The following is a 27,235-nucleotide window of genomic DNA, read 5'->3' as shown; positions in this document are numbered from 1 at the left end:
TGATGACGTAGGTACGCCCTCCAGTTTAGCTGTAGCAGGTGGATGTTGACATGAATAGTAAAATGATTAGCTAGCTAGATATGCATTTTTTCTTATGGCTGTGACGACCTGTATTGCCCGAGAAGAAATGTTTATCATTTTGTTTTATTTGCAGTACATTTTGTGGTCTCTTCGGGAAAAAGTCACTGGTTAGCCCAGTTAGATAGCTAGCACGTTTAGCTGTCAATTGGTAAATCGTGCAACGGCATGGGTCAACTGCTGTCAGAAATGAGCTCAATATAAACTTTTGTGCCTATTTTATTCCCAGCATTTATTTACACAACATGCCACTATATAGGTAGCAGCTATCGTTTCTTTATTTGCATGCAGTGTAAGTTAGCTAGCTAGCACAAAAATGTGTTAAATAAAGAAATGTAGGCGAGTCGACAAGGCAGGACCATGACATTATCAGAGGTAAACTGGCTTTGGCAGCCAAAACAGTCAAATGCTCCCTCTAAACATAAATCGATTCTCAATTGCGATATGGTTCTAGAAACATAAGATCTACTTTCATAACACGTCGAAAAATAATTTCACAAATGCAAAATATACACTACTGTGCTCTGTTTTAGTTCAGTTCAGTTACAACACTTCTGGCGTCCTTTCATTACACACAGGCGTTTGGTGACGCTATAGTTTACTAGAACGGGTCAACAAGCGCTGTAACATGGACATGTGGGAACCCTAACGCTATACAGGTGTGTGTCGTAATTCAACAATTTGTTTAATGAAAAATCTTTCTGGATTATAGTAAATTTCCAAAGGTTTTCAAAATCGCATTGGAAACAAGCATTATTAAAGTGTAGACAAAATTTCGGGATTATTGTACACAATCCCATGCAGTCTTCAATGCATCAACTGAGAACCAAAGAGGAAGCCCTCTGGTGAACGGTGGCTAGCAGCTAGCTATCATAGTCTTGGGAATTTGACAGCACTGCACTGGAAATTTGAACAGAGTAGCCTTTTAACCTCCTTTTTTAAACAGGATCAGTACAGAACTGTTTATATTTTTGACAGCTGCAGCGTTGTGGTTTCACTTGCAATACTGTAGGTTTTCCATGGGGTTAGTTTATATAACATGAGGTTATAACATGTTTATTCACTATTAAAAACCAATAACACATTCCTTTAAACAAGGTCAATCAATCAAGTGTATTTTATAAAGCCCTTTTTACATCAGCAGTTGTCAAAAAGTGCTTTACAGATACCCAGCCTAAAACCCCAAAGAGAAAGCAATGCAGACAGAAGCAAAGTGTCTAGGAAAAAAATCCCTAGAAAGCAGGAACCTAGGAAGAAACCTACAGAGGAACCAGGCCCGCTTTTCTGGCTGTACCGGAACCGTTTTCAGTATACGTGGCCAGATCGTTTTTCAAGATGGACTGCATGGACAGGAGAGAGAGCATCTGAATTTCTCACAATAGTCTATAGTATTTGTCACACATATGATAGTTGGTTCTTTTTATTTTATTTGTATTTATTTAACCTTTATTTAACGAGGCAAGTCAGTTAAGAACTCATTTTAATTTACATTGACGGCCTACCCCGGCCAAACCCTAACCCGGACGACGCTGGGCCAATTGTGCACCACCCTATGGGACTCCCAATCACGGCGGGTTGTGATACAGCCTGGAATCAAACCAGGGTCTGTAGTGACGTCTCTAGCACTGAGATGCAGTGCCTTTAGACCGCTGAGCCACTTGGGCGAAACAGTTGTAAGGGGAGTACTATACATTTGTCTAACAATCTTGCTTGGTGGAAGTGTCAACGTCATCCTCCAGAAGGCTCCCTTCTGATTGGTGAATGGCTAGTTAGGGTGTGGTTAAAGTGCATATAACTGTATGCTATTGCTTTGGGGCTCTTCTGTTGGTTGTTGCTTCTAGTTGGGACCTTGTGTCATCTATCCAGTTAGGTCAGGACTCAGGAGCAGTGTCAATTATCTAGCGTGCTGTTGGCTAAACTAAACTTTCCTCTGCATGACTGCCTCAGTGTCCACTCTCCTGTTAGTTGAGTTGACTAAGATACCCTTCAGTCCCTCAGTTTTAGCCTAATCCTCCTGGCCTCGTACCCATCAGAGGGACACTCATTTCCTACTCCTTCCCAAGAGATGTCTTCCCAAGCTTCTCTCCGACCTGCGGTGGTCCTGTCACTGGTTCTGGTTGTGTGGGCTCTGACAGGGCTGACCCATGCCCAGCCCAAGGCTTCTGTCCTGGACTTCTCAGCCAGCCTGGGTAACCTCCTCCCAAGCCTCAGCCGACCAGCCAACTCCAGCCGGATCTTCTACGGGGTAATGTTTGACGCTGGCAGCACTGGCACACGCATCCACGTCTATACCTTCATACAGAAAGACCCTGGTGAGTTATGCTAAAACTCTACTGGAGAGAGAGGAGGTGTTTAGATGCTCCCTGATGTGTTACTCTGCGCAATGTAGTGCTATTGAATTGCCCGTTTAGTTCAAGCAAAATTGAATTGGTATATTATTAAATGCTCATCCATAAACATAACTCTATGCACATCTTCATAAAACATTGTTCATGTTGGCAAATTGTAAATTAAATGCTTATTGCTCCAAGTGGATTTTGTCATCTCAATTGTATGTTTTTTTTTGTTGTTGACGGATCGTTCATGTGTAACTTTGTCTGACAGAGGAGTTACCAGTGTTGGATAATGAGATGTTCCATTCCATCAAGCCTGGTCTGTCAGCATATGCAGACATGCCTGAAATGGTGAGACAGCAGTGGTTGTAATTGTCGATGCAGCAAGTGGTATTCAAATATTTCAAAAACACTTAAAATGGCTTGAGTCCCTAAAATGCACATCATAATCATCATCTCCACCACCACATTATCTCCCCAGGGTGGGTACACAGTGAGGCAGCTTCTGAAAGTGGCTAAGAAAACCGTCCCCCGGCTAGAATGGAAGAGAACCCCGCTGGTCTTGAAAGCTACAGCAGGACTCAGGCTGCTGCCCTCAGAGAAAGCCCAGGCTCTACTGGAACAGGTAGGGGTGGGAGCTAGGCCACTCCTAGATCTGATAGGGGGCTGGAGCACTACTAAATCAGGTATGGCACTGCCATAGGTGTTGACACCGCATTCACCCTTTCTACTGTCATCTCACTGTCTTCCCACTCCACCCCACAGGTGCAGGATGTTTTTGATGAATCTCCCTTCTTCGTCCCAGACGATAGCGTCAGCATAATGAATGGTACAAATGAAGGTAAAATCTCGTCTACCCATAACCCGTACTCTTCCTCCAGTCAGAGCTATTCATCAGCACACCAGAGGCAGGCTTCAGCAGTGCTCGCGTCTTGGTGGCATCAGTCACTGTTCTCCTTCGACAGCTTGCTGTACACTTTCTTAACCCCGATCTGTTATGATGACGCTGTAGAAAAAGAGGGTTGTTGTTGTTAGTCTGTCTTGGTTACACCTCAAAAAGGTGTAATTATGTGGTGAATGGATTTCGTGGTTTACCAAACCTTGTGTGGTGTAATTGATTTGTCAGCATTTTGTCTCAAATGATAGCCCTCTTACACAAACTAATGTCAAACTAATGCTTATGCATGTCAAACAAGGGATGAGTTAACTGCACTAAACTGCACTGTCAGATCAGTATTACCCTCACTTGAATTATACTTTTTTGTTCTTGTAGGAATCTTGGCGTGGGTTACTGTGAACTTTTTGACAGGTGAAGCTTGTAACTTTTTGTCATAGTACATATTGTAATGCATTATTGTCACTTTTCAAAAATTTTGTTTAGGCTATTATATTATCAGGTTGTAGGGTCAGCTATAAACAGGTAACTGCCAAAATAATGGAAACACAGTAAAAGAGGGAAACAAAGTATGTATATTGAAAACAAGTGCTTTCACACAGGTGTGGTTCCTGAGTTAATTAAGCAATTATCATCTCATCATGCTTAGGGTAATGTATAAAAATTCTGGGCAGGCCATTATTTTTGCTACCATGGTTATGGCACCATAGGATGACAATGCCCCCATCCAAAGGGCACGAGTAAACAATATGCCATTGCATTATCAGACACCAGTTCTCAACCCAATTGAACACTTATGGGAGATTCTGGAGCGGCACCTGAGAGGTTTTCCATCACAAACAAAACACTAAATAATAGAATTTCTCATGGAAGAATGGTGTTGCATCCCTCCAATAGAGTTTCGGACACTTGTAGAAACTATGACAAGGTGCATTGAAGCTGTTCTGGCTCGTGGGGGCCCAACACACTATTAAGACGCTTTATGTTGGTGTTTCGTTTATTTTGGCAGTTACTTGTATATACACATAAATCAGACAGCTAACTCCCACCGTCTTCAGAGGGAACTTGTCAATAAAGTTGGTTCAAATGTGAAGCATGTTATTTTAGGTCACCTGTATGCTGAGACCAGGAAGACAGTGGGGATTCTGGATCTGGGGGGAGGATCGACTCAAATCACTTTTCTTCCTAAATCCAAGGTTAGTGTCCATTTGTACAAGTTGATTCATTTTCAATATTGTGTTTCTATATTGTGTTAACAGTTTTTATTGGAATGGTAATAACATTTATTGATAGATTTTTCCTGTGCAGAAAACCATTGGAAGTTCTCCTGATGACTACATTGCCAGAATTGACATGTTCAACTCGACATATGAACTCTACACTCACAGGTATACAATCTATATCCACTGATGCAGCAAGTATAAACAGTAATATTTCTTTGTAACAAATCCGTAAGGTAGGTATTTGTAAAACTGTTTTCCAAGTAAGATTGATTGATTGATTGATTGAATTGACAGCTACCTGGGTAATGGACTGATGGCAGCTAGACTGGCAGCCCTAGGAGCATTGGGGGCAGACGGTACAGGGATTACATATTTTACATATCATCATCAGCATGTTATCTCCATTTAGACAATATAGGTTTCAGAACATGTATAAAATGTTTACTTTACCATGTTATTCATAGACCCCCATATATTTTTTTGTTACTTTACACCCCAGGGTTAGAGTGGAGAGTGTTCAAAAGCTCCTGCCTGCCTAAGAAGTTCAGAAAGGAGTGGAGCTTTGGAGGACTCACCTACATAGTCAGTGGGATACCTGATGGTGAGTCAGCCAACTCACTATCACTGCTACATTTACATTTACATTTAAGTCATTTAGCAGACGCTCTTATCCAGAGCGACTTACAAATTGAAGTACAGTCAAATATGTACCATAGTAGATCAACCTTGGAACGGTTCTTTGGATGGTAACACAAAACATAGCATGCTGAGGTACCTATCAATGTGTCCTCTATGCAGGATGGTAAGGTTTACCTGAGTTTGCTCATCGGGGTATTAGGTCTCGGGTGCTGTGGAGCAGTTTGTTACAAATGTGTGTGAAAAGTGCTATACACATGCATTTCATTGATTGATTGAAAACGTGTCATAATAGTATCCTGTTTCTGTCCCTGTCCCAGGTTATGTGGGATACAAGCTGTGTTACCAGGAGGTGTTGAAGGTGGTAAAGGGAATAGTTCACCAGCCCTATGAGTTGAAAGACACCAGTGTGTTCTACGCTTTCTCCTATTACTTTGACCTAGCCGTGGATGCAGGCCTTATTGGTGAGAGGAAGCACACACTATGACTTACACACAATACTTCAACCAAGCAGTGGAATTTTCAGTGAGAGGACACACACACACACACAGTTAGTATAATTACTCACTGCTAGAATTAGATTTATTCACCTCCCTCTCAACAGAGAAAAAAATACTAATTGCTGAGGTGATTGACTCCAGTGTTTTCCCTAGGATTTCTTTCAGCAGCAGTGGCAAAGTTAGAGGGTTGGTGGTTCATGGTAGGGGGAGGGGCCAATGAATGGTTTTAGGGCACATTTCCTGTAATTCTATACATTTTGCCATTGGGCAGAGGACATTTTAGTTTTAAAGCTAGTTTCCTGCAATTCTACAGGTTTTGTCCTGAGGCTGAGAGACAAATTTCAGTTTGAAATCATATTTGAAAATATATTGCGCCATTATATTTTCTACATACTATATCTGGTTTTAGTAGTTTAAGTTTACACTTCAATATTTTACCATCCCCAAATATATATTTTCTTGCATTGGTGGCAACGATTTTGCAGTGGCGTGCTGCTGCTAAATGCATTTACAGTTGAAGTCGGAAGTTTACATACACTTAGGTTGTAGTCATTAAAACTCGTTTTTCAACCACTCCACAAATTTCTTGTTAACAAACTATAGTTCGGCAAGTCGGTTAGGACATCTACTTTGTTCATGACACAAGTAATGTTTCGAACAATTGTTTACAGACAGATTATTTCACATATAATTCACTTTATCACAATTCCAGTGGGTCAGAAGTTTATGTACACTAAGTTGACTGTGCCTTTAAACAGCTTGGAAAATTCCCGAAAATGATGTCATGGCTTTAGAAGCTTCTGATAGGCTAATTGACATATTTTGAGTCAATTGGAGGTGTACCTGTGGATGTATTTCAAGGCCTACCTTCAAACTCATTACCTCTTTGCTTGACATCATGGGAAAATCAAAATAAATCAGCCAAGACCTCCACAAGTCTGGTTCATCCTTGGGAGCAATTTCCAAACGCCTGAAGGTACCACATTCATCTGTACAAACAATAGTACGCAAGTATAAACACCATGGGACCACGCAGCCGTCATACCGCTCAGGAACGAGACGCGTTCTGTCTCCTAGAGATGAACATACTTAATTCAATCACAGAACAACAGCAAAGGACCTTGTGAAGATGCTGGAGAAAACGGGTACAAAAGTGTCTATATCCACAGTAAAATTTGTCCTGTTGACATAACCTGAAAGGCCGCTCAGCAAGGAAGAAGCCACTGCTCCAAAACCGCCATAACAAAAGCCAGACTACGGTTTGCAACTGCACATGGGGACAAAGATCGTACTTTTTGCATAAATGTCCTCTGGTCTGATGAAACAAAAATAGAACTGTTTGGCCATAATGACCATTGTTATCTTTGGAGTAAAAAGGGGAAGCTTGCAAGCCGAAGAACACCATCCCAACCGTGAAGCACGGGGGTGGCAGCATCATGTTGTGGGGATTCTTTGCTGCAGGAGGGACTGGTGCGCGTCACAACATAGATGGCATTATGAGGAAGGACAATTATGTGGATATATTGAAGCAACATCTCAAGACATCAGTCAGGAAGTTAAAGCTTGGTCTTCCAAATGGACAATGACCCCAAGCATACTTCCAAAGTTGTGGAAAAATGGCTTAAGGATTGCAAAGTCAAGGTATTGGAGTGGCCATCACAAAGCCCTGACCTCAATCCCATAGAAAACTTGTGGGCAGATCTGAAAAAGCGTGTGCTAGCAAGGCCGACAAACCTGACTCAGTTACACCAGCTCTGTCAGGAGGAATGGGCCAAAATTCAGCAAACTTATTGTGGGAAGCTTGTGGAAGGCTACCTGAAATGTTTGACCCAAGTTAATCAATTTAAAGGCAATGCTACCAAATACTAATTGAGTGTATGTAAACTTCTGACCCACTGGGAATGTGATGAAAGAAATAAAAGCCTAAATAAATCCTTCTCTTTACTATTATTCTGACCTTTCACATTCTTAAAGTGGTGATATAACTGACCTAAGACAGGGAATTGTTACTGGGATTAAATGTCAGGAATTGTGAAAAACTGAGTTTACATGTATTTGGCTAAGGTGTATGTAAACGTCCGACTTAAACTGTAGGGGAAATACTGGACTCAGTGGTGCGTTAAAGATGTGGAGTTATTACAGTGGTGTCATTGGTTGTCGACTCAGTGAGTGAGATGAGAAAGGTTGCAGGCCCAATTGTTAGTATGATGGGGATGTACTGTGTAGCCCTGCTGTCATTATGAATGATAGTGTGATAGGTGTTTCTTTCTGATGGAAAGGTTAACGACCCCAATCGCTCCTCTCTTTCAGACAGGACCCAAGGAGGAATGCTGGAGGTCAGGGACTTCAAGAAGAGAGCTAAAGAGGGTGAGAACCAGATAAGCCCATATCATGATATGCATAGCAATGGATTTATCATTACTATTTAGTGAGAGACTTGCTTCTCTGCGCAGTGCACTTCAGACGTGCCGTGCATGGCAATGTATTATACCCATATCAGACTTACTGCGCTGTGTACTGGAGAAGTCTCATTGGCTGAAAGTGTCTTCCTCTCCTCTTTCCTTTACTGATCTGGAAATGGATTTTTGTTTCTTATTCCAGTGTGTAACAAGATGTCTAAGTACCGTCCGATCAGCCCCTTCCTGTGTATGGACATGACCTACATCACCTGTCTGCTCAAAGACGGCTTTGGCTTCAAGGAGAACACTGTACTGCAGGTGAGACAGTAAAGCCGTAATGCACAATAGTCCTTTTTGGCAAGTCAGTAAAGCAAAACAACACTTTTTAAAGACAGGATCAGTTCAAATGTTTTATTTATTTAAATAAATACAAAAAGACATGTTGAGTGATTTGGTGTGGGTTGTCTCTCTTCCCTAGCTGACTAAGAAAGTCAACAACGTGGAGACAAGCTGGGCTTTAGGTGCCACGTTCAACCACTTCCAGAACCTAAAGATCCACAGATAGACAAGGAGCCACGGGTCTGGGTGGGCAGGTGGGGAAAACCACTGGATTAGATGGTGCTCAAAAATAAATGGACTGAGGAACTATTGTTGTTTTAAACAGCCTTTGACCCTGCCTTATTGTGAATTGTAATGTCTTAAAAATATGCCTTGCATCTTTGACTTACTATTTGACTATCAAGATTCGACATTTCTGAGATAACATTACAATTGTTACAACTATTTTTGTTACCCAACACCTAAATGGTTGGTCCTATAGTTCAGTAGGTCTGTTGTTTTCATGTGACTGGTTGCTATAGCACAGTGGTCTCATATTATTTACATCTCTATTAAAGCACTGGGGGCTGTCGCTGACTGAAACGCCACTTAGTTGTGTTACTGTATAAAAGGTGGATATTTTGACCGTCTGTTTAATATCACTTGGGTGTGATCTTTATTTTCATTAAAAAAATAAACTGGTATGAGTGTGTGCTTTGCAAAAAAAGTGTGTTCAATTGTTCTACATGCAGCCCCCTGTGCATCAAATATTACTGTGCTTTAGTTCCAATAGCAGCTTGGGAGTTTGGAACTGATTTCAACGTTTCCTTTCTACTAATGATGGAGGGTGGAGCACATTTAATGACCTTTTCAAATAGTCTTACGTCAGCTATCAACTTGATTCATTTATGAATTAAGCTAAAAGCAACAGCCTTAATATTGTTTTACCAAACACTGCATGTTGAGCTTACACAGTTGATTTAGTACGTTTCACAATGACAAATCCAGGTAGCTACTTTCTTTTAATAAAACTCACGATTTGTATATCTGTCTTATTTCTTTGGAAAGTCACCTGATAGTTATTTGTATTTATAAACTACAGAAAACATATTTGTACAAGTTCTAGAACATTTCATACTGTCTTTCTCAAAATAAAACCCTTAGTAGCTAATTACAGATATCTACAGGGCTAAAAGTGAAGGATGCATCTATGTACAGAGAGCTTTGCCTCAAATGCCTGAGATTTGCCCAACAGACTTGACTACAATAGGGCCACCACATCCTCTGGGTATGTGTGGCTTGCTGTTGTCATGGTGACCAGGTCATGGGGTTGAGAGAGAACAACCACCGAGTCTGCCGAGCCTAGAAAGGAGGAGGAAAGGAAGAGGAGGATGGAAGGCATTAAATAACTAACATGGTCATAGGCTGTTCCCATGGTTTTGGACAAGAATATAACAGCGTCGCTAACTGTTGGAGAGTATCTGGGTTTTGCATTTGTGACGGGTTGTATGACAAGGTGTGAGAGTGTCTACCTTGGGCTCGCAGCATGGCATGGTGGACGTTAATTGGATCAACCCCTGTAGTCATGGTGACCATGGTGTCGACGGGCGACCCGTCGGCCTCCAGTAAACTGCTGTGTGTCAAAGCCTCCCCTGTCAATAACACACAGGGGACATACTGTACATTACAGGTATGTTTGTGTGCCATATTGAACTTTCCAGATGGAAAACAACGGGCTGGTTCCACACACACACACACACACACACACACACACCAAGGCTGCGGCTGAATTAGGTGCGTTTGTGCTGGGTTGGAACTGGAAGAAAGAACGCTCGTAACCAGGCTTGGAGACCACTAGCCTAGTTTGTGTGTGTGTGTGTGTGTTACCCGTTTCTCTGCCCTCGTTCCCCTGAGCCTCCTCTCCATGTCTCTTCCTCATGTGAACATTCCTGCTACCGCTCTGAGAGAACGTCTTCCCACAGATCCCACACTGGTGGGGCTTTTCTCCTGGAACATGATAACACATATCAGTGGTTGCATCTTAAATGGAACTCTATTCAGTGCACTACCTTTGCACATAAGGCCATAAGGCTCTGGTCAAAAGGAGTGCACTATATAGGGAATAGGGTGTCATGAGAGACAACCAGTGACACACACTGAAGCTAAAGTTATGTGTTTGTAGACAGTAAAACTCGATTTCCACATATTCAGTTGACATAGATAAACGAAGCTAACTGTTGTAATTTCACTATATATAGACTGAAAAGCTGAAACTGGCGTGTTGTTCTCACCTGAGTGTACGAGCATGTGTTTGCGTAGACTGGAGTACTCAGCGAAGGACCGACCACAACCATCTGCTTCACACAAGAAGGGCTTCTCCCCTGCAGACAACACACACACCTATGAATGATCACATGTTTCCCACACACACACACGCTTGAAGGCACATACAGTTTTAAGGCTTCTCACCTGTAGACAACACACACTGTTAGCACTGAGGTGGTGTGCCCTAGCAGGAAGACCACTTTGTGCAGCTCACCCTGCACTATCAGCTCCAATGTAAATAACATGAGTAAGTCTACTTCTGATAAGCTTCCAGTAAAGAATTAAAGACAATCAAGCAACCCAGAAATGTGCTAAGAAAATATCCCATATTAACATATGTAGCCTAAGAAGCAAGGTCCATGAAGTCAATAACTTGCTTGTTAACAGACGACATTCATATTCTGACTATCTCTGAAACTCACTTAGATAATACCTTTGATGGTACAGTGGTAGCAATACATGGTTATGACATCTCCCGAAAAGGGGCGATTTTGCAGTACAGGAATCACATTCCTGTAAAGCTTAGAGACGATCTAATGTTAAATAATGTTGAAGTAATATGGTTACAGGTTCATCTGCCTCACCTAAAGCCCATTATTGTGGGAAGCTGCTATAGACCACCAAGTGCTAACAGTCGGTATCTGGATAATATGTGTGAAATGCTTGATAACTAATGCTGCAGAAATGTGCTTTAAAGCAGTATCCAAATCCATAGGATGTAGTGATCACAATATAATAGCCATATCTAGGAATACCAAAGTTCCAAAGGCTGGGCCTAATATAGTGTATAAGAGGTCATACAATAAGTTTTGTAGTGATTCATATGTTGATGATATAGAGAATATTTGCTGGTCTATGGTGTGTAATGAGGAGCAACCAGAAGCTGCACTTGACACATGAAATTGCTTATTCCAATCACTGATAAGCACGCACCCATTAAGAAAATGACTGTAACAACTTAAATCGCCTTGGATTGATGAGGAATTGAAAAATTGTATGGTTGAGAGGGATGAGGCAAAAGGTATGGCAAATAAGTCTGGCAGCCCAACTGGCAAACGTACTGCAAATTAAGAAATCATGTAACTAAACAAAAATACAAATAAAATATAATATGAAACAAAGATCAATTATATAAAGAATGATAGTAAAAAGCTTTGGGGCACCTTAAATTAAATTTTGGGGAAAAAAGCCAACTCGGCTCCATCATTCATTGAATCAGCTGGCTCACAAACCCCACTGACATTGCAAACTACTTTAATTATTTTTTTCATTGGCAAGATAAGAAAACTTAGGGATGACATGACAGCAACAAATGCTGACACTACACATCCACGTATATCGGACCAAATTATGAAAAACAAGAATTGTACTTTGAATTCCGTAAAGTCAGTGTGGAAGAGGGGAATTTTTTTAATGTTGTCCATCAACAATGAAAAGCCACCGTGGTCTGACAATCTGGATATAAAATTACTGAGGATAATAGCAGACGATATTGCCACATCTTCAGTTTAAGCCTACTAGAAAGTGTGTGCCCTCAGTCAGGCCTGGAGGGAAGCGAAAGTTCTTCCACTACCCAATAGTAGTAAAGCCCCATTTACTGGCTCAAATAGCCGACGAATCACCCTGTTACCAACCCTTAGTAAACTTCTGGAAAAAAAAAAATATTTGACCAGATAGCATTGTATTTCACAGTAAACTACCACTGAGGAAGTACAGTTCCCGCGCAGCCCAGTCAAAACTGTTCGCTGCTCTGGCCCCCCAATGGTGGAACAAACTCCCTCACGACGCCAGGACAGCGGAGTCAATCACCACCTTCCGGAGACACCTGAAACCCCACCTCTTTCAGGAATACCTAGGATAGGATAAAGTAATCCTTCTCACCCCCCCCCCCTTAAAAGATTTAGATGCACTATTGTAAAGTGGCTGTTCCACTGGATGTCTTAAGGTGAACGCACCAATTTGTAAGTCGCTCTGGATAAGAGCGTCTGCTAAATGACTTAAATGTAAATGTAAATGTAAACAAATTGACAACAGACTTTCAGCACACGTATAGGGAAGGACACTCAACAAGCACAGTACTTACATAAATGACTCATGATTGGCTGAGAGAAATTGATGATAAAATTACTGTGGGGGCTGTCTTGTTAGACTTGAGTGCAGCTTTTGACATTATCGATCATAGTCTGCTGCTGGAAAAACTTGTGTTATGGCTTTACACCCCTGCTATAATGTGGATAGAGAGTTACTAGTCTAACAGAAAACAGAGGGTGTTCTTTAATGGAAGTTGCTCAAACATAATCCAGGTAAAATCATGAATTCCCCAGGGTAGCTGTTTAGGCCCCTTGGTTTAAAAAAAAAGTATGTTTTTTTACTAACAACATGCCACGGACTTTGAGTCATCCTCATACATAGCAACTCAACACTATACACGTCAGCTACTACAGCAACTGAAATGACTGCAACACTTAAGAAAGAGCTGCAGTTAGTTTCAGAGTGGGTGCAAAGGAATAAGTTATCCCTAAATATTTCTAAAACTAAAAGCATTGTATTAGGGAAAAAACATTCACTACACCCTAAATCTATGTGGAAATTGAGCAAGTTGAGATGACAACTGCTTGGAGTAACCCTAGATTGTAAACTGGCATGACATATTGATACAGTAGTAGCTAAGATGGGGAGAAGTCTGTCCATAATAAAGTGATGCTCTGCATTCTTAACAAAACTATCAACAAGGCAAGTCCTACAGGCCCTAGTTTTGTCGCACCTTGACTACTGTTCAGTCGTTTGGTCAGGTGCAACAAAAAAGGACTTAGGAAAATAGCAATTGACTCAGAATAGGGCAGCACGGCTGGCCCTTGGATGTACACAGAGAGCTAATATTAATAATATGCATGTCAATCTCTCCTGGCTCAAAGTGGAGGAGAGATTGACTTCATCACTACTTGTATTTATGAGAGGTATCGACATGTTGAATGCACTGAGCTGTCTGTCTAAACTACTGGCACACAGCTCAGACACCCATGCATACCCCACCAGACGTCTCTTCACAGTCCCCAAGTCCAGAACAGACTATGGGAGGTGCACAGTACTACATAGAGCCATGACTACATGGAACTCTATTCCACATCAAGTAACTGATACAAGCAGTACAATTAGATTTAAAAAACAGAAAAAACACAGTGGGGACTGTGAAGCAACACAAACATAGGCACAGACACATGCATACACACACACGATAACATACGCACTATACACACACATGGATTTAGTATTGGTCATATGTGGTAGTGGTGTAGCAGGGACCTGAGGGCACACAGTGTGTTGTGAAATCTGTGAATGTATTGTAATGTTTTTAAAATCGTATAAACTGCCTTTCATTTTGCTGGACCCCAAGAAGCATGGGGATCCATAATAAATACAAATACAATGATTACACTTTTTTTCTCAGACCAAGCATTATACCACTCTCTCCCACACAAATACACTTATCCCATGTCCTCCCACAGGACTGAAAACAGCACTGAAAACACATAATATACATTCAGTTTACTTCTATGCCCTACTACTGGATACAGAGCAGACTAAAAGAGATGTCCTTCCTGCATATGTGCACTTGAGCTCTAGCGCTGTGTACCTCTGTGTGTGTGTGTGGTGTGTGTGTTTCTGACTGTCCCCACCTGTGTGTGTGCGTTTGTGGTTCTTGAGGTTTCCTGCGGTGGTGAACTTCTTGCCACAGTTTTTCTCTTTGCAGATGAAGGGCTTGTCGCCATTGTGAGTTCTCATGTGGACCTGCAGACGCTGCAGCACGTAGAAACTCTTCCCACAGCCCTCTGCCCCACACCGGAACGTGCGATCGTTCCTGACACACACACACACGCACATATATGAACATTTGAGGTGATATTTGAGAATATGGAGAATATGGTGTGTGTGTGTGTGTGTATACCTGTGTGTTTTGAGGTGGTATTTGAGGTGAGCAGGCCAGGTGAAGGTTCTGTAGCAGCCCTCAAAGGAGCAGCGGAGGATCTGTTTAGACGACAGTGTACGATTGGGCCTCGCCGGCTGATCTCTCTTTGCCCCCTCCGATAGGAAGCTGGGCAGGTGGTCACCTAGACAACAAAAGCAGAAATGGGATGCGATACCATATACTGATGTCTTCCTTTGCATTATAGTGCACATGAAGAGTAGCTTCTGCTTTTGCAGCGGCTAATGGGGATCTTAATACATACCAAATACCCAGTATCAGCTAAAGTATCAGCTATCAGCGATAACACTTGCTCTTCAGTGGTTAGTTGGTGACAGTAAATAAGGGCTGACCCCATTTAGTCGACGGGTCGATTTTTTGGTTAACAGGCTGTTGGTCAACCGAGGTTTCTTTAGTCGAGCAGTCACAACTTTATTTTTCCCCATGGTGCACAAGACAACTATCTGATTCACGCCTGTCTCGTGGACTAATCAATTGCAGAGACCACAGGGATGGCACAGTCTATCACTCTAAAATATGTGATGCTGAAATTGTATATGGTTATTGTATGTAAAAAAATAATGGTGCACTCTAATATAATTTTACAACAAATGTGCCTTCACCCTCGTTGGATATGGTCGCTGTCCGCGGTTCTGAAACAAACTTCAGTGCACTGTAGAATTGGCGCCTTACCCCATGTTGCTATGTGCATAATATCTAAATTAACCAGCATATTGGGATTAAGAACAATGCGGCAGAGGCAGCAGCAAGCAGAAACGGCCCTGTCCTTAAACCCTATTCGGACTGGATTAGTTTTACTGAGGAGGGGAATGTAATTACATGTACCAGCGCAAAACACCACATCTGTAATTTTAGTCCTGTACCAATCTGCCATGTCAGTAATTTGTACATTGCAAGAGAGTAACAATTCCAGCCAGAATAACCTACTGTTTTTTGGCGATAATACTAGTCCCGTGCGAATCGCCATCTCTGTGTTTTGAGAGAAATGTCTGTTTGACAGGGGTTGCACAAGGTTTGAGAAGAAAACAATAAGTGATTTGATAAATTGAACAAAGTGCTGCACATAGCCTATATATGAAGGGCCTCCATGTATCAATGTTTACAGTGAATGCTGTTGTTCATCTGTTTTGTGTGTATGAATTATGAATTGAATATTGCCAAACGCATCAGTAAAAAATATTGCAGATATTTAATGTAACTGACCTAAACGTTTGTAGTTCACTTTCACATCCATAGCCTTAAAACGCATCTCAAGTGCAAGTACACGGTTTAGCTCACATCTGATGGCTGGGGGGACATAAAGGACGTCTACTGCAGATCGCTAAAATATCCTAATGATTATGATCACATTTTCTCAATTCAAATATTATGGAGACACTATGCCAAAAGCTGGTTTGGTACAGTTTAGAAACTGGTGAAACAAGCTGGAGTTATCAGTGTATCCTGTTATCGCCTGGAGGTGTTGAACTATCTTCACACCAAGAAAAAAACCTCCAGGCTTAATCATAACTGTCAATTTATTGGGGGAAAAGAATAACAGGGGGCAGTTTGGATAAAATATAATCCCATCTGAGTCATCCTCTGGAATAACGAACATTATGGGGTAATAATTACGTAACCAACTTTCTCTAGTAATACTAGTCCCGTGAGAATTCTTTATTTTGTACACATTTTCTACATTGTAGAATAATAGTGAAGACATCAAAACTATGAAATAACATATGGAATCACGTAGTAACCAAAACAAAGCGTTAAACAAATCAAAATATACAGTTGAAGTTGGAAGTTTACATACATTTAGGTTGGAGTCATTTAAACTCGTTTTAAAACAAAACAAATTTCTTGAAAAAAAAATTGTAGACCTCCACAAGTCTGGCTCATCCTTGGGAGCCATTTCCAAATGCATGAAGGTACCACATTCATCTGTACAAACAATAGTATGCAAGTATAAACACCATGGGACCACGTAGCCATCATACCTCTCTGGAAGGAGATGTATTCTGTCTCCTAGAGATGAACCTACTTTGGTGCAAAAAGTGCAAATCAATCCCAGAACAACAGCAAAGGACCTTGTACCTGTTTCCTCCAGCATCTATATCCACAGTAAAACGAGTCCTATATCGACATAACCTGAAAGGCCGCTCAGCAAGGAAGAAGCCACTGCTCCAGAACCGCCATAAAAAGCCAGACTAAGTTTGCAACTGCACATGGGGACAAATATCGTAATTTTTGGAGAAATGTCCTCTGGTCTGATGAAACAAAAATATAAATGTTTGGCCATAATGACCATCGTTACCTTTGGAGAAAAAAGGGGAGGCTTGCAAGCCGAAGAACACCATCCCAACCGTGAAGCACGGAGATGGCAGCATCATGTTGTGGGGATGCTTTGCTGCAGGAGGGACTGGTACACTTCACAAAATAGATGGCATCATGGGGTTGGAAAATTATGTGGATATATTGAAGCAACTTCTCAATACATCAGTCAGTCAGTTAAAGCTTGGTTGCAAATGGGTCTTCCAAATGGAAGATAACCCCAAGCATACTTCTAAAGTTGTGGCAAAGTGGCTTAAGGACAACAAAGTCAAGCTATTGGAGTGCAATCACAAAGCCCTGACCTCAATCCTATAGAAAATATGTGGGCAGAACTGAAAAAGCGTGTGTGAGCAAGGAGGCCCACAAACCTGACTCAGTTACACCAGCTGTCAGGAGGAATGGGCCAAAATTCACCCAACTTATTGTGGGAAGCTTGTGGAAGGCTACCTGAAATGTTTGAGCCAAGTTAAACAATTTAAAGGCAATGCAACAAAATACTAATTGAGTGCATGTAAACTTCTGAACCCCTGGGAATGTGATGAAAGAAATAAAAGCTGAAATAAATCATTCTCTCTACTATTATTCTGACATTTCACATCCTTAAAATAAAAAGTGGTGATCCTAACTGACATAAAACAGGGAATTTGTACTGGGATTAAATGTCAGGAATTGTGAAAAACTGAGTTTAAATGTATTTGGCTAAGGTGTATGTAAACTTCCGACTTCAACTGCATTTTAGATGTTAGATTATTCAAAGTAGCCACCCTTTGCCTTGATGACAGCTTTGTCCAATCTTGGCATTCTTTCAACCAACTTCACCTGGAATGCTTTTCCAACAGTTTTGAAGGAGTTCCCACATATGCTGAGCCCTTGTTGGCGGCTTTTCCTTCACTCTGTGGTCCAACTCATCCCAAACAGTCTCAAATGGGTTGAGCTCAGGTGACTGTGGAGGCCAAGTCATCTGATGCAGCATTCCATCACTCTCCTTCTTGGTCAAATAGCCCTTACACAGCAGGGATGTGTGTTGGGTCATTGTCCTGTTGAAAAATAAATTATAGTACCACTAAGCGCAAACCAGATGGGATGGCGTATTGCTGCAGAATGTTGTGGTAGCCATGCTGATTAAGTGTGCCTTGAATTCTAAATAAATCACTGACAGTGTCACCAGCAAAGCACCCCCACACCTCCATGCTTCACAGTGAGAACCACACATGCGGAGATCATTTGTTCACCTACTCTGCGTCTCACAAAGACACGGCAGTTGGAACTAAATATCTACATTTGGACTCGGACCAAAAGGACAGATTTCAACCAGTCTAATATCCATTGCTTATGTTTCTTGGCCCAAGCAAGTATCTTCTTCTTATTGGGGTCCTTTAGTAGTGGCTTCTTTGTAGCAATTTGACCAGGAAGGCCTGATTCACGCAGTCTCCTCTGAACAGTTGATGTTGAGATGTCTGTTAATTGAACTATGTGAAGCATTAATTTGGGCTGCAATTTCTGAGGCTGGTAACTCTATTGAACTTATCCTCTGCAGCAGAGGTAACTCTGGGTCTTCCTTTCCTGTGGCGGTCCTCATGAGAGCCAGTTACATCATAGTGCTTGATGTTTTTGAGATTGCACTTGAAGAAACTTTTAAAGTTCAAGAAATTTTCCGGATTGACTGACATGTCATTTCTCTTTGCTTATTTGAGCCGTTCTTGCCATAATATGGACTTCTTCTTTTACCAAATAGCACTATCTTCTGTATTCCACCCCTACCTAGTCACAACACAACTATTGGCTCAAATGCATTAAGAAGGAAAGACATTCCACAAAATAACAAGGCACACCTCTTAATTGAAATGCATTCCAGGTGACTACCTAGAATGTCAAGAGTGTGCAAAGAGTGTGCCAAGAGTGTGCAAAGCTGTTATCAAGTTAAAGGGTGGCTATTTTGAAGAATCTCAAATATAAAACATGTTTAGATTTGTTGAACACTTTTTTGGTTACTGCATGATTCCATATGTGTTAATTCATAGTGTTGATGTCTTCACTGTTATTCTACCATGTAGAAAAAAGTAAAAATTAAGAAAAGTCCTGGAATGAGTAGGTGTGTCCAAACTTTTGATTGGTACTGTATATCTACAGAAATAAGAAAGTTATTGCTTCAGTTGCCTCCGAGTGATTCTTTAATAACCTACTGAGCACCAAGCCACATTTTTTCGTTAGAACAGACTGGTATGGGGCCTCCCGAGTGGCGCAGCGGTCTAAGGCACTGTATTGCAGTGCTAGAGGCGTCACTACAGATCAGGGTTAGATCATGGGCCGTGTCATAGCCAGCTGCGACCGGGAGATCCATGAGGCGGCGCACAATTGGTCCAGCGTCGTCCGGGTTAGGGGAGGGTTTGGCCGGCTGGGATGTGCTTGTCCCATCGCGCTCTAGTGACTCCTTGTGGCAGCCGGGCGTATGCATGCTGACTTCGGTCGCCAGCTGTATGGCGTTTCCTCCAACACATTGGTGCGGCTGGCTTCCGAGTTAAGCGGGCAGTGTGTCAAGAAGCAGTGCGAATTGGCGGGGTCATGTTCCGGAGGACGCATGACTCTCGACCTTCACCTCTCTCGAGTCCAACGGGAGATGCAGCAATGGGACAAGACTGTAAAAAAAAAATACCAATTGGATATCATGAAATTGGGGGAGAGAAAAGTTTTTTTTTTTTTAATGACATTACTTACTACTTAGTGTTGTTTACACTGTTCCAAACCAGAAAAAGAATATTGTAATCTAACAGCACCTGTTTGTCACAAACAATATACAAGCAGATCTCACTCCTATACCCTCCTTTTTCTAGATCTCCTTCTTATTATTACAATTATTATTATGATCATCATTATAATAAGTAATGTCGTTATCATTAGCAGGCTTAGTATAGTAGCCTTGTATAACCACCATCGAGCTGTAGGCCTAAGAACATGTCCTATTTAGGCTTAATAACCTAACTTAGGCCTACTGCATATTTTAATTAATGGGCTACTGTATCAACCAATAATTTATTAATTCATGCCATCACACAGCATATGGGACATTCATGCTTTGAAATGCAATCGAGCATTTTAGTTTTAAAGTTAAATAACAAAGGGAGCTTTGAATAATTAGCCTAAACAATAAATAAACTGCAATTCACGAAGGCATGCAACTGTTTTTCGTCTGCTGTAGCAAAGGCTTTAAATATCTTGTTTTTCATTAGAACAGACTCTCTGGTCCACTTATTTACCGAATGCTGTTTACACTGTTCCAAATGGTCAGAAAAAAATGATATTGTAATCTTACAGCATCTTTTTGGCACACTCGCAATGCTTGCTCCTATACCCTCCTTTTTCTGGATCTCCAGTAGTTTCCACAACTAAGTCAAATGTCTTCCACAGATCTGACTTCCCCTTCCCTCCTGAGCAACCAGTAAACATTCGCCCATTGAGTTTATTTTCACATCTTCCGTATCCATTCTGCTGTCGACATTACCGTGTTCGGAGTTTGTTATAACCAATTTATTGATGTGATTATGATAGGATATTGGTCAGGCCCTATTAGTCACATGCATGCCATTCTTACATGTTTCATGTAAAGAGAGCAAGGGTTGAGGGAATAGGAGATGCTTTTCAGTCAGAAACAAGTAAGAACCTAAATGTCTGTAACTATGTTGCAGCTTCAGCACGGACAGAGGAATAAACACTTGCTGTGCTGTGGTGCCTTTTCGATGCAGTAGGGAGGAGAGCGAGACAATGTGCGCCAGTCACACAGGCACTCACTGTCATTTTTTTAACACAGTGTGACCTGCGGGCTTTTTCTTGGGTCATTTGTGTGTCTTAAAATTATTTAATCAGACATATATGTAGTTGGTTTTATTCAAATAGGGTGTGTGTCTATATATGGAAAAATAAGTTTAAACATTTCAACCGATCGAATGGTCGAAAGAACAGGACAACTCTTGACTGACCAAGATTTTTTTTTTGTCAGGGACAGCCCTACAGTAAACCATCATTAAAGTCAACCCACCACCATAAAAACCCTTCAAAAAAAGAAGAAGTGACATTACTGTTGGTGCCATTCCCAGCCCTAGCGTCCTGGCTAGCCTTGGCATCTTTAGCCAGCTGTGCCCGCGTGGCTGCGATGAGGCTGTCGTGCGCCAGCTCCTGTACCCTCAGGTACCAGGGGGCAGTGCCATCCACGCCACAATCCCCGGACGAGATCACCTCTTCTTCCTCTTCCTCTGCACCATCTGCTGAGAAGATTAGGGGCTCAGAGGAGGCTGCTAGACCTGGGAGAATAGGGAGGGAGGGGAGGGATGGAGGGCGAACAGAAAAAGGAGGGTGGAGGGGAGAGAGAGTTTGTCAGGGCATGATGAAGTGTCCTTGTCACGTTATCTCAGTCCTACAAAGTAAACAAAACAAGGTCATAAGAGAATCATTGTGATCATTTGCCAGACAGAGACAGAGCATGGCAAAGACAGAGCATCCAGAGATGAGATAATAAACACTTGTCAGTGTATTTGCATGACAGTTCAAAGCTGCTTTGTCACACCACAGTACAGATAACAGTTAAATACTGCATTTCAAAACTAGGGATGGCCACGGTTATTCTAATACCCAAACAGACGTTAGTATTCGATTACTTGTGTGAATACTTTTGTTGTTGTTGTATAGGCCTATTTTAACAATGAAAGGCATTGTCTAAATTAAATTAAAATATCCATGTGACATTGTTATATACCATGACATTTGAAAGTCTTGATTTAATAAAAACTGAATGTAGTTTTTATGATGTGTGCCCTATATAAAAAAAAAACACATACCGGTAGCCTTCATGTGTGTAGCTAGGTGTTTTTGTCAGCCTATCAAAGCACCACTACAGTCAAAGAGGATCCATGTGTAGAAAGTAAAGTGAGAGATGCAATGCAAAATGGAATTAAAATTAAGGAATTCAAAGTTAGCTAAATGAGGACGAGCAGACTGTAGGCTACACTGAGCAACCATCAAGTAGGCTGTTTAATCTGAATGGACTCGTTGGTTTTTGTAGACAAGCTCAGGGAGCAAATGCTGCCTCGCCTAGCTAACCATATTAGGGATGAATTGGAACTCCGACTGCGAGCCAGAACTAATCGCACAACATCTGTGCCCGACCTCACTAATGCTCGTGGCTGAATGGAAGCAGGTCCCCGCAGCAAAGTTCCAACATCTAGTGGAAAGCCTTCCCAGAAGAATGGAGGCTGTTATGGAAGCAAAGGGGGGGACCAACTCCATATTAATGGACATGATTTTGGAATGAGATGTTCGATGATGTTCACACACTTTTGGCCATGTAGTGTAATCAAAAGTTTAGCATTTGTCCCATATTCCTAACACACAATGACTACATCAAGCTTGTGACTCTACAAACTCGGATGCATTTACAGTTAGTTTTGAGTTATCTAAATACTGGTCACTATTACTCTTCTTTACATGTATATATTACCATAAGTGTTTATATATTCCAGCTTCCAGTCACTTTTCAGCCCTGTTTACATGTACAGTTGAAGTCGGAAGTTTACATACACTTAGGTTGGAGCCATTAAAACTTGTTTTTCAACCACTCCACAAAAACTATAGTTCTGGCAAGTCGGTTAGGACATCTACTTTGTGCATGACAAAAGCTATTTTTCCAACAATTGTTTAGACAGAGAGATTATTTCACTTATAATTTACTGTATCACAATTCCAGTGGGTCAGAAGTTTACATACACTAAGTTGACTGTGCCTTTAAACAGCTTGGAAAATTCCAGAAAATGTCATGGCCTAAGAAGCTTCTGATAGGCTAATTGACATAATTTGAGTCAATTGGAGGTGAACCTGTGGATGTATTTCAAGGCCTACCTTCAAACGCCGTGCCTCGTTGCTTGAAATCATGGAAAAATCTCAAGAAATCAGCCAAGACCTCAGAAAAATAATTGTAGACCTCCAGAAGTCTGGTTCATCCTTGGGAGCAATTTCCAAACACCTGAAGGTACCACGTTCATCTGTACAAACAATACAGATGAAGGACCTTGTGAAGATGCTGGTACAAAAGTATCTATATCCACAGTAAAACGAGTCCTATATCAACATAACCTGAAAGGCCACTCAGCAAACCGCCATAAAAAGGCCAGACTACAGTTTGTAACTGCACATGGGGACAAACATCGTACTTTTTTGGAGAAATGTCCTCTGGTCTGATGAAACAAAAATAGAACCGTTTGGCCATAATGACCATCATTATGTTTGGAGGGAAAAGGGGGAGGCTTGCAAACTGAAGAACACCATCCCAACCATGAAGCACGGGGGTGGCAGCATCATGTTGTGGGGGTGCTTTGCTGCAGGAGGGACTGGTGCACTTCACAAAATAGATGGCATCATGAGGCAGGACAATTATGTGGATATATTGAAGCAACAGCTCAAGACATTAGTCAGTCAGTTAAAGCTTGGTTGCAAATGGGTCTTCCAAATGGACAATGACCCCAAGCATACTTCCAAAGTTGTGGAAAAATGGCTTAAGGACAACAAAGTCAAGGTATTGAAGTGGCCATCACAAAACCCTGACCTCAATCCCACAGACAATTTGTGGGCAGAACTGAAAAAGCGTGTGCGAGCAAGGAGGCCTACAAACCTGACTCAGTTACACTAGCTCTGTTAGGAGGAATGGGCCAAAATTCACCCAGCTTATTGTGGGAAACTTGTGGAAGGCTAACCAATTTAAAGGCAATGCCACCAAATACTAATTGAGTGTATGTAAACTTCTGACCAACTGGGAATGTGATGAAAGAAAAGATTAAATAAATCCTTCTCTACTATTATTCTGACATTTCACATCCTCAAAATAAAGTGGGGATCCTAACTGATCTAAGACAGGGATTTTTTACTCTGATTAAATGTCAGGAATTGTGAAAAACTGAGTTTAAATGCTTTTTAATTTTTTAAACCTTTATTTAACCAGGCAAGTCAGTTAAGAACAAATTCTTATTTTCAATGACGGCCTAGGAACAGTGGGTTAACTGCCTGTTCAGGGGCAGAACGACAAATTTGTACCTTGTCAGCTCGGGGGTTTGAACTTGCAACCTTCTGGTTACTAGTCCAATGCTCTAACCACTAGAGGCTACCCTGCCGCCCCATTTTACTAAGGTGTATGTTAACTTCTGACTTCAACTGTATATATCCTACTACCCTGTCACTTTTTATGTATAAACCAACCTCAACTACTCCAGTATCCCTGAACATTGAATAAGGTACTAACACTGACCTGTATATACTTGTATTCTCTTGTTTCTTCAACCTATATCGCACTTCTGGTGTTTTTTTTCACTTGATTATATTTACTATTATTATTACTACTAACACTGCATTGTTGGGAAACAGCTATCGAGGGAAGAATTTCACTGTACTGTTTTAAACCGGTTGTATCCTGTGCACTTGGCGTACAAACGTTTAAACTTGAAACAATAGGAATGAATGGTGAATGATGACTGGAGTAATTCTCTTTCTATGAGAGTAGATAATGATGAGTGAAAAATATTTACAGATTTAAACCAGAGACTGGTTGGTTACGGGCCCAACACTCTCAACCTCTAGGCTACATCATTCATTATGATTATCCCATAATCATAGTAGCATCAACATTTATGTAGAAGTGTTCACAAACATGTTCTGTAATAAAAGTGACTCCAAAATGACACTATACATTATTCACCAGTCACTTCCTATTGGACAAAACATAATCTGAAACACAACCAAAAGAAGCTGTAAATGCATCCAACAAGTGTGTAGAATCGCAAGCCTGATGTAATAATTGCATCAGGAATATGGGACCAAATACTACATTTGACTACTTTAATACACTAAAAGTGAAATTTGTTCAAGTACTTAGGTCAGCTCCCACTTAGACCAGTCAAAGCTATTTTCTGTCCTGGCACCCCAATGGTGGAACCAGCTTCCCCATGATGCTAGGATAGCAGAGTCTATGCCCATACCAGAAAATGTCTGAAACCCTACCTCTTCAAAGAGTATCAACATCTCATGTTCACTTTACAGCACCACATGCAGGCATGCCCTGGAAGAAAAGGTAGCTGTCTATTTAGAAATATGGTGATAGAAGTGTTGTTTTTTTATGCCTGGGGCCTGCGTCTCCATACCTTTGGCGAGGTTCAGAAGGACATAGGAGGTGCTCTCTGACCGTTGCAGGTCATGGAGAACGGGAGGGGGGCTGGGGGGCATGTGAGGGCTGCGGGGGTGGTGGTGCACCACCATGGGGCTCCGCTCTGCACCCCAAACTCTGAACGGGATGGAGACCTTGCTGACACATGGCTGAGACCACCCTCTGAGGAATAAAGTAACAGATTACATTAGTGGAGTGGTTAGTTGCCTGAGGACCAATGACAGAGCAGGTTCATAGAGAGATTTAGTCCAAGTGGGAATATATAATATGAAAAACACAAGGTCTTTTTATGGTCTATGAGGATTTCCAGTCATTCTCTTCGATAGCTGTCTCATGCTATCTGTCCGACCTGTCAGACCCAGCCGTGTGCACAGGGAGCTGTCTGCGGGAGCCAGCAGGGGAAGGCAGATGTGTTTGGGCTCCGAGTCCTCCAGACCCTGCCCCAGAGGTATGGATGCGTTCTGGACAAACTGAACCAGCAGCTGCAGAAGCAGAGGGGGAAGTGAGGAAGAGCGAATCTATCAAGCTGTTATGTAGCTATGGGTGGATCGATAAGTGCAAATGGAAGACTCCAAATAAATACATCCATGCATTCATGTTGGCAGGTGAACAGTGTGTTGTTACCTCAGGTTTGGAGTCAAGCTCATCTGACAGCATGGATTACACCTTGAGAGATCTGTTGAGATAAATCAAACTATGCATTAAACTGGGGAGGAATTTTCATCCTTACAAAAACGTATTGTACTTTACTGTCCATTACTTACCCCCAAAATTAGCTTTTAAGTCCTATTAGGGTTGGGGTGAGAATTATCATCTCGGTTTCATCAGTTTCCATTCATGAAGTCGTCATAAACCTAAATAGATTATATAAACCTATTTGGTTGAATGACTTGTTGAAGCTAGCAACCAACATCGCAACAAAAGTGCGTGCGTCTATTAGTTAACTGAGCTGTTAGTCCGTCAACTCACTAGGAATCACAACAAATTTAGCATAATCTGTGAAGGCTAACTAGTTAGCTGGCTAACTAGCACAGCCTCTATGTTTAGCTAATGCAACATCAATAATGTTGTTGGTTGGCTGCATAGCAAGCTACCACCAGCACAGCAGCTACTGTTTCTCCAAACAGAATATAGCTATGTTACCAGTTATGATAGATGAACAGTAAGTAACACAACGGTAAAAACTAAATCCAGAGTTTCTAAACAGAGTCGCAACATCGCGAGACTTCCGGGAACGCTTGCGAAACAGACCAAACAGACCAGGCCGGGGTTTGGAGAGTTAAGAAATCAATGTGAGAAGTAAAAAAAAAATTCCTTAGTTGGTAATTTTCTCAAAATCTACAGGAACAACCTATATTCGAGACAATGTTTTAAGAATTTGAACATGTGATTTCTCCACCTTCCTGAAAGTGACAAACTGACAAGTTTTCCATTTCGTAAAAAACAAAACAATATATCGAAGGTGTGCCTTCGATTTGACGGCCTGCACTTGGAAATTCGGCACGAGACGACCGTTAGACACGATGACGTAAAACTGCGCATGAGCAGTTAGCAATCATCGCCTACAACCGTGATTTCTATTGGCTAATCAGTTTCTGACTATCTTCATACAGTACGATATTTTTTAATTCCCATTGCAGCTAAAAAAATATAAAAAACTGGACCGAAAACTGTGGCTATTTTAACGTTAGCTAGTTGGCCGGTGAGTTTGTTAACATTGCAGTTAATAGCTTGCTAGCTTCTTATGCCAAAACAAAGCTTCTCAACAGTCAATCTACGTCGCACATCTACACTATAATCAAAACACTAAGACAAAACATTAATTACTAAAGATTAATTTAAAAATTTTACCTTGTTTTCTTATTTGTACATCAAATAAACGTACCAGCCAACCTAATTCTACGGGACTTCCTGAGAGACAAAACTGGTACTTCCGCATTTCAGTTTTGGAAACGGCAGTTGATATCCGCTGGTTGCTGTGTGGTCAGCTGTAGTCTCGCGTTGCCAAACCTCAAAAACCTGTCGTCATGCCT

The 27,235-nt window shown here is 41.5% G+C and overlaps 2 protein-coding genes across 3 annotated transcripts; one reads left to right on the top strand and one right to left on the bottom strand.

Moving 5' to 3' along the window:
- LOC115107985 (ectonucleoside triphosphate diphosphohydrolase 5-like) lies at nt 1-9,095 on the top strand. Of its 2 annotated transcripts, XM_065008895.1 has the most exons (13): nt 1-2,390; nt 2,683-2,762; nt 2,893-3,036; nt 3,177-3,252; nt 3,685-3,720; nt 4,414-4,502; nt 4,615-4,694; nt 4,824-4,885; nt 5,029-5,130; nt 5,486-5,629; nt 7,976-8,032; nt 8,267-8,382; nt 8,543-9,095. In XM_065008895.1, exons 1-13 carry the CDS (start codon nt 2,144-2,146, stop codon nt 8,627-8,629), a joined length of 1,320 nt encoding a protein of 439 aa, XP_064864967.1. In that variant the 5' UTR covers nt 1-2,143; the 3' UTR covers nt 8,630-9,095. The 2 variants fall into 2 exon arrangements, with proteins under 2 accessions (XP_064864967.1, XP_029487682.1); XM_029631822.2 differs by having other exon boundaries at nt 4,600-4,694; nt 8,267-8,680.
- Nucleotides 8,462-27,158, bottom strand: LOC115107984 (zinc finger protein 410-like). The gene is given in 13 exon segments (XM_029631818.2): nt 8,462-9,744; nt 9,915-10,034; nt 10,270-10,389; nt 10,674-10,763; nt 14,385-14,566; nt 14,654-14,816; nt 21,079-21,300; nt 25,180-25,311; nt 25,314-25,364; nt 25,552-25,684; nt 25,827-25,878; nt 25,967-26,056; nt 27,054-27,158. Coding segments are annotated over 11 exon segments (1,347 nt in total). The 5' UTR covers nt 25,860-25,878; nt 25,967-26,056; nt 27,054-27,158; the 3' UTR covers nt 8,462-9,643.
- Between the last annotated feature and the right edge of the window lie 77 nt (nt 27,159-27,235).

The sequence above is a fragment of the Oncorhynchus nerka genome, linkage group LG24 (assembly GCF_034236695.1).
Source record: "Oncorhynchus nerka isolate Pitt River linkage group LG24, Oner_Uvic_2.0, whole genome shotgun sequence".
NCBI lineage: Eukaryota > Metazoa > Chordata > Actinopteri > Salmoniformes > Salmonidae > Oncorhynchus > Oncorhynchus nerka.
This window is presented reverse-complemented; position numbering and strand designations above follow the sequence as displayed.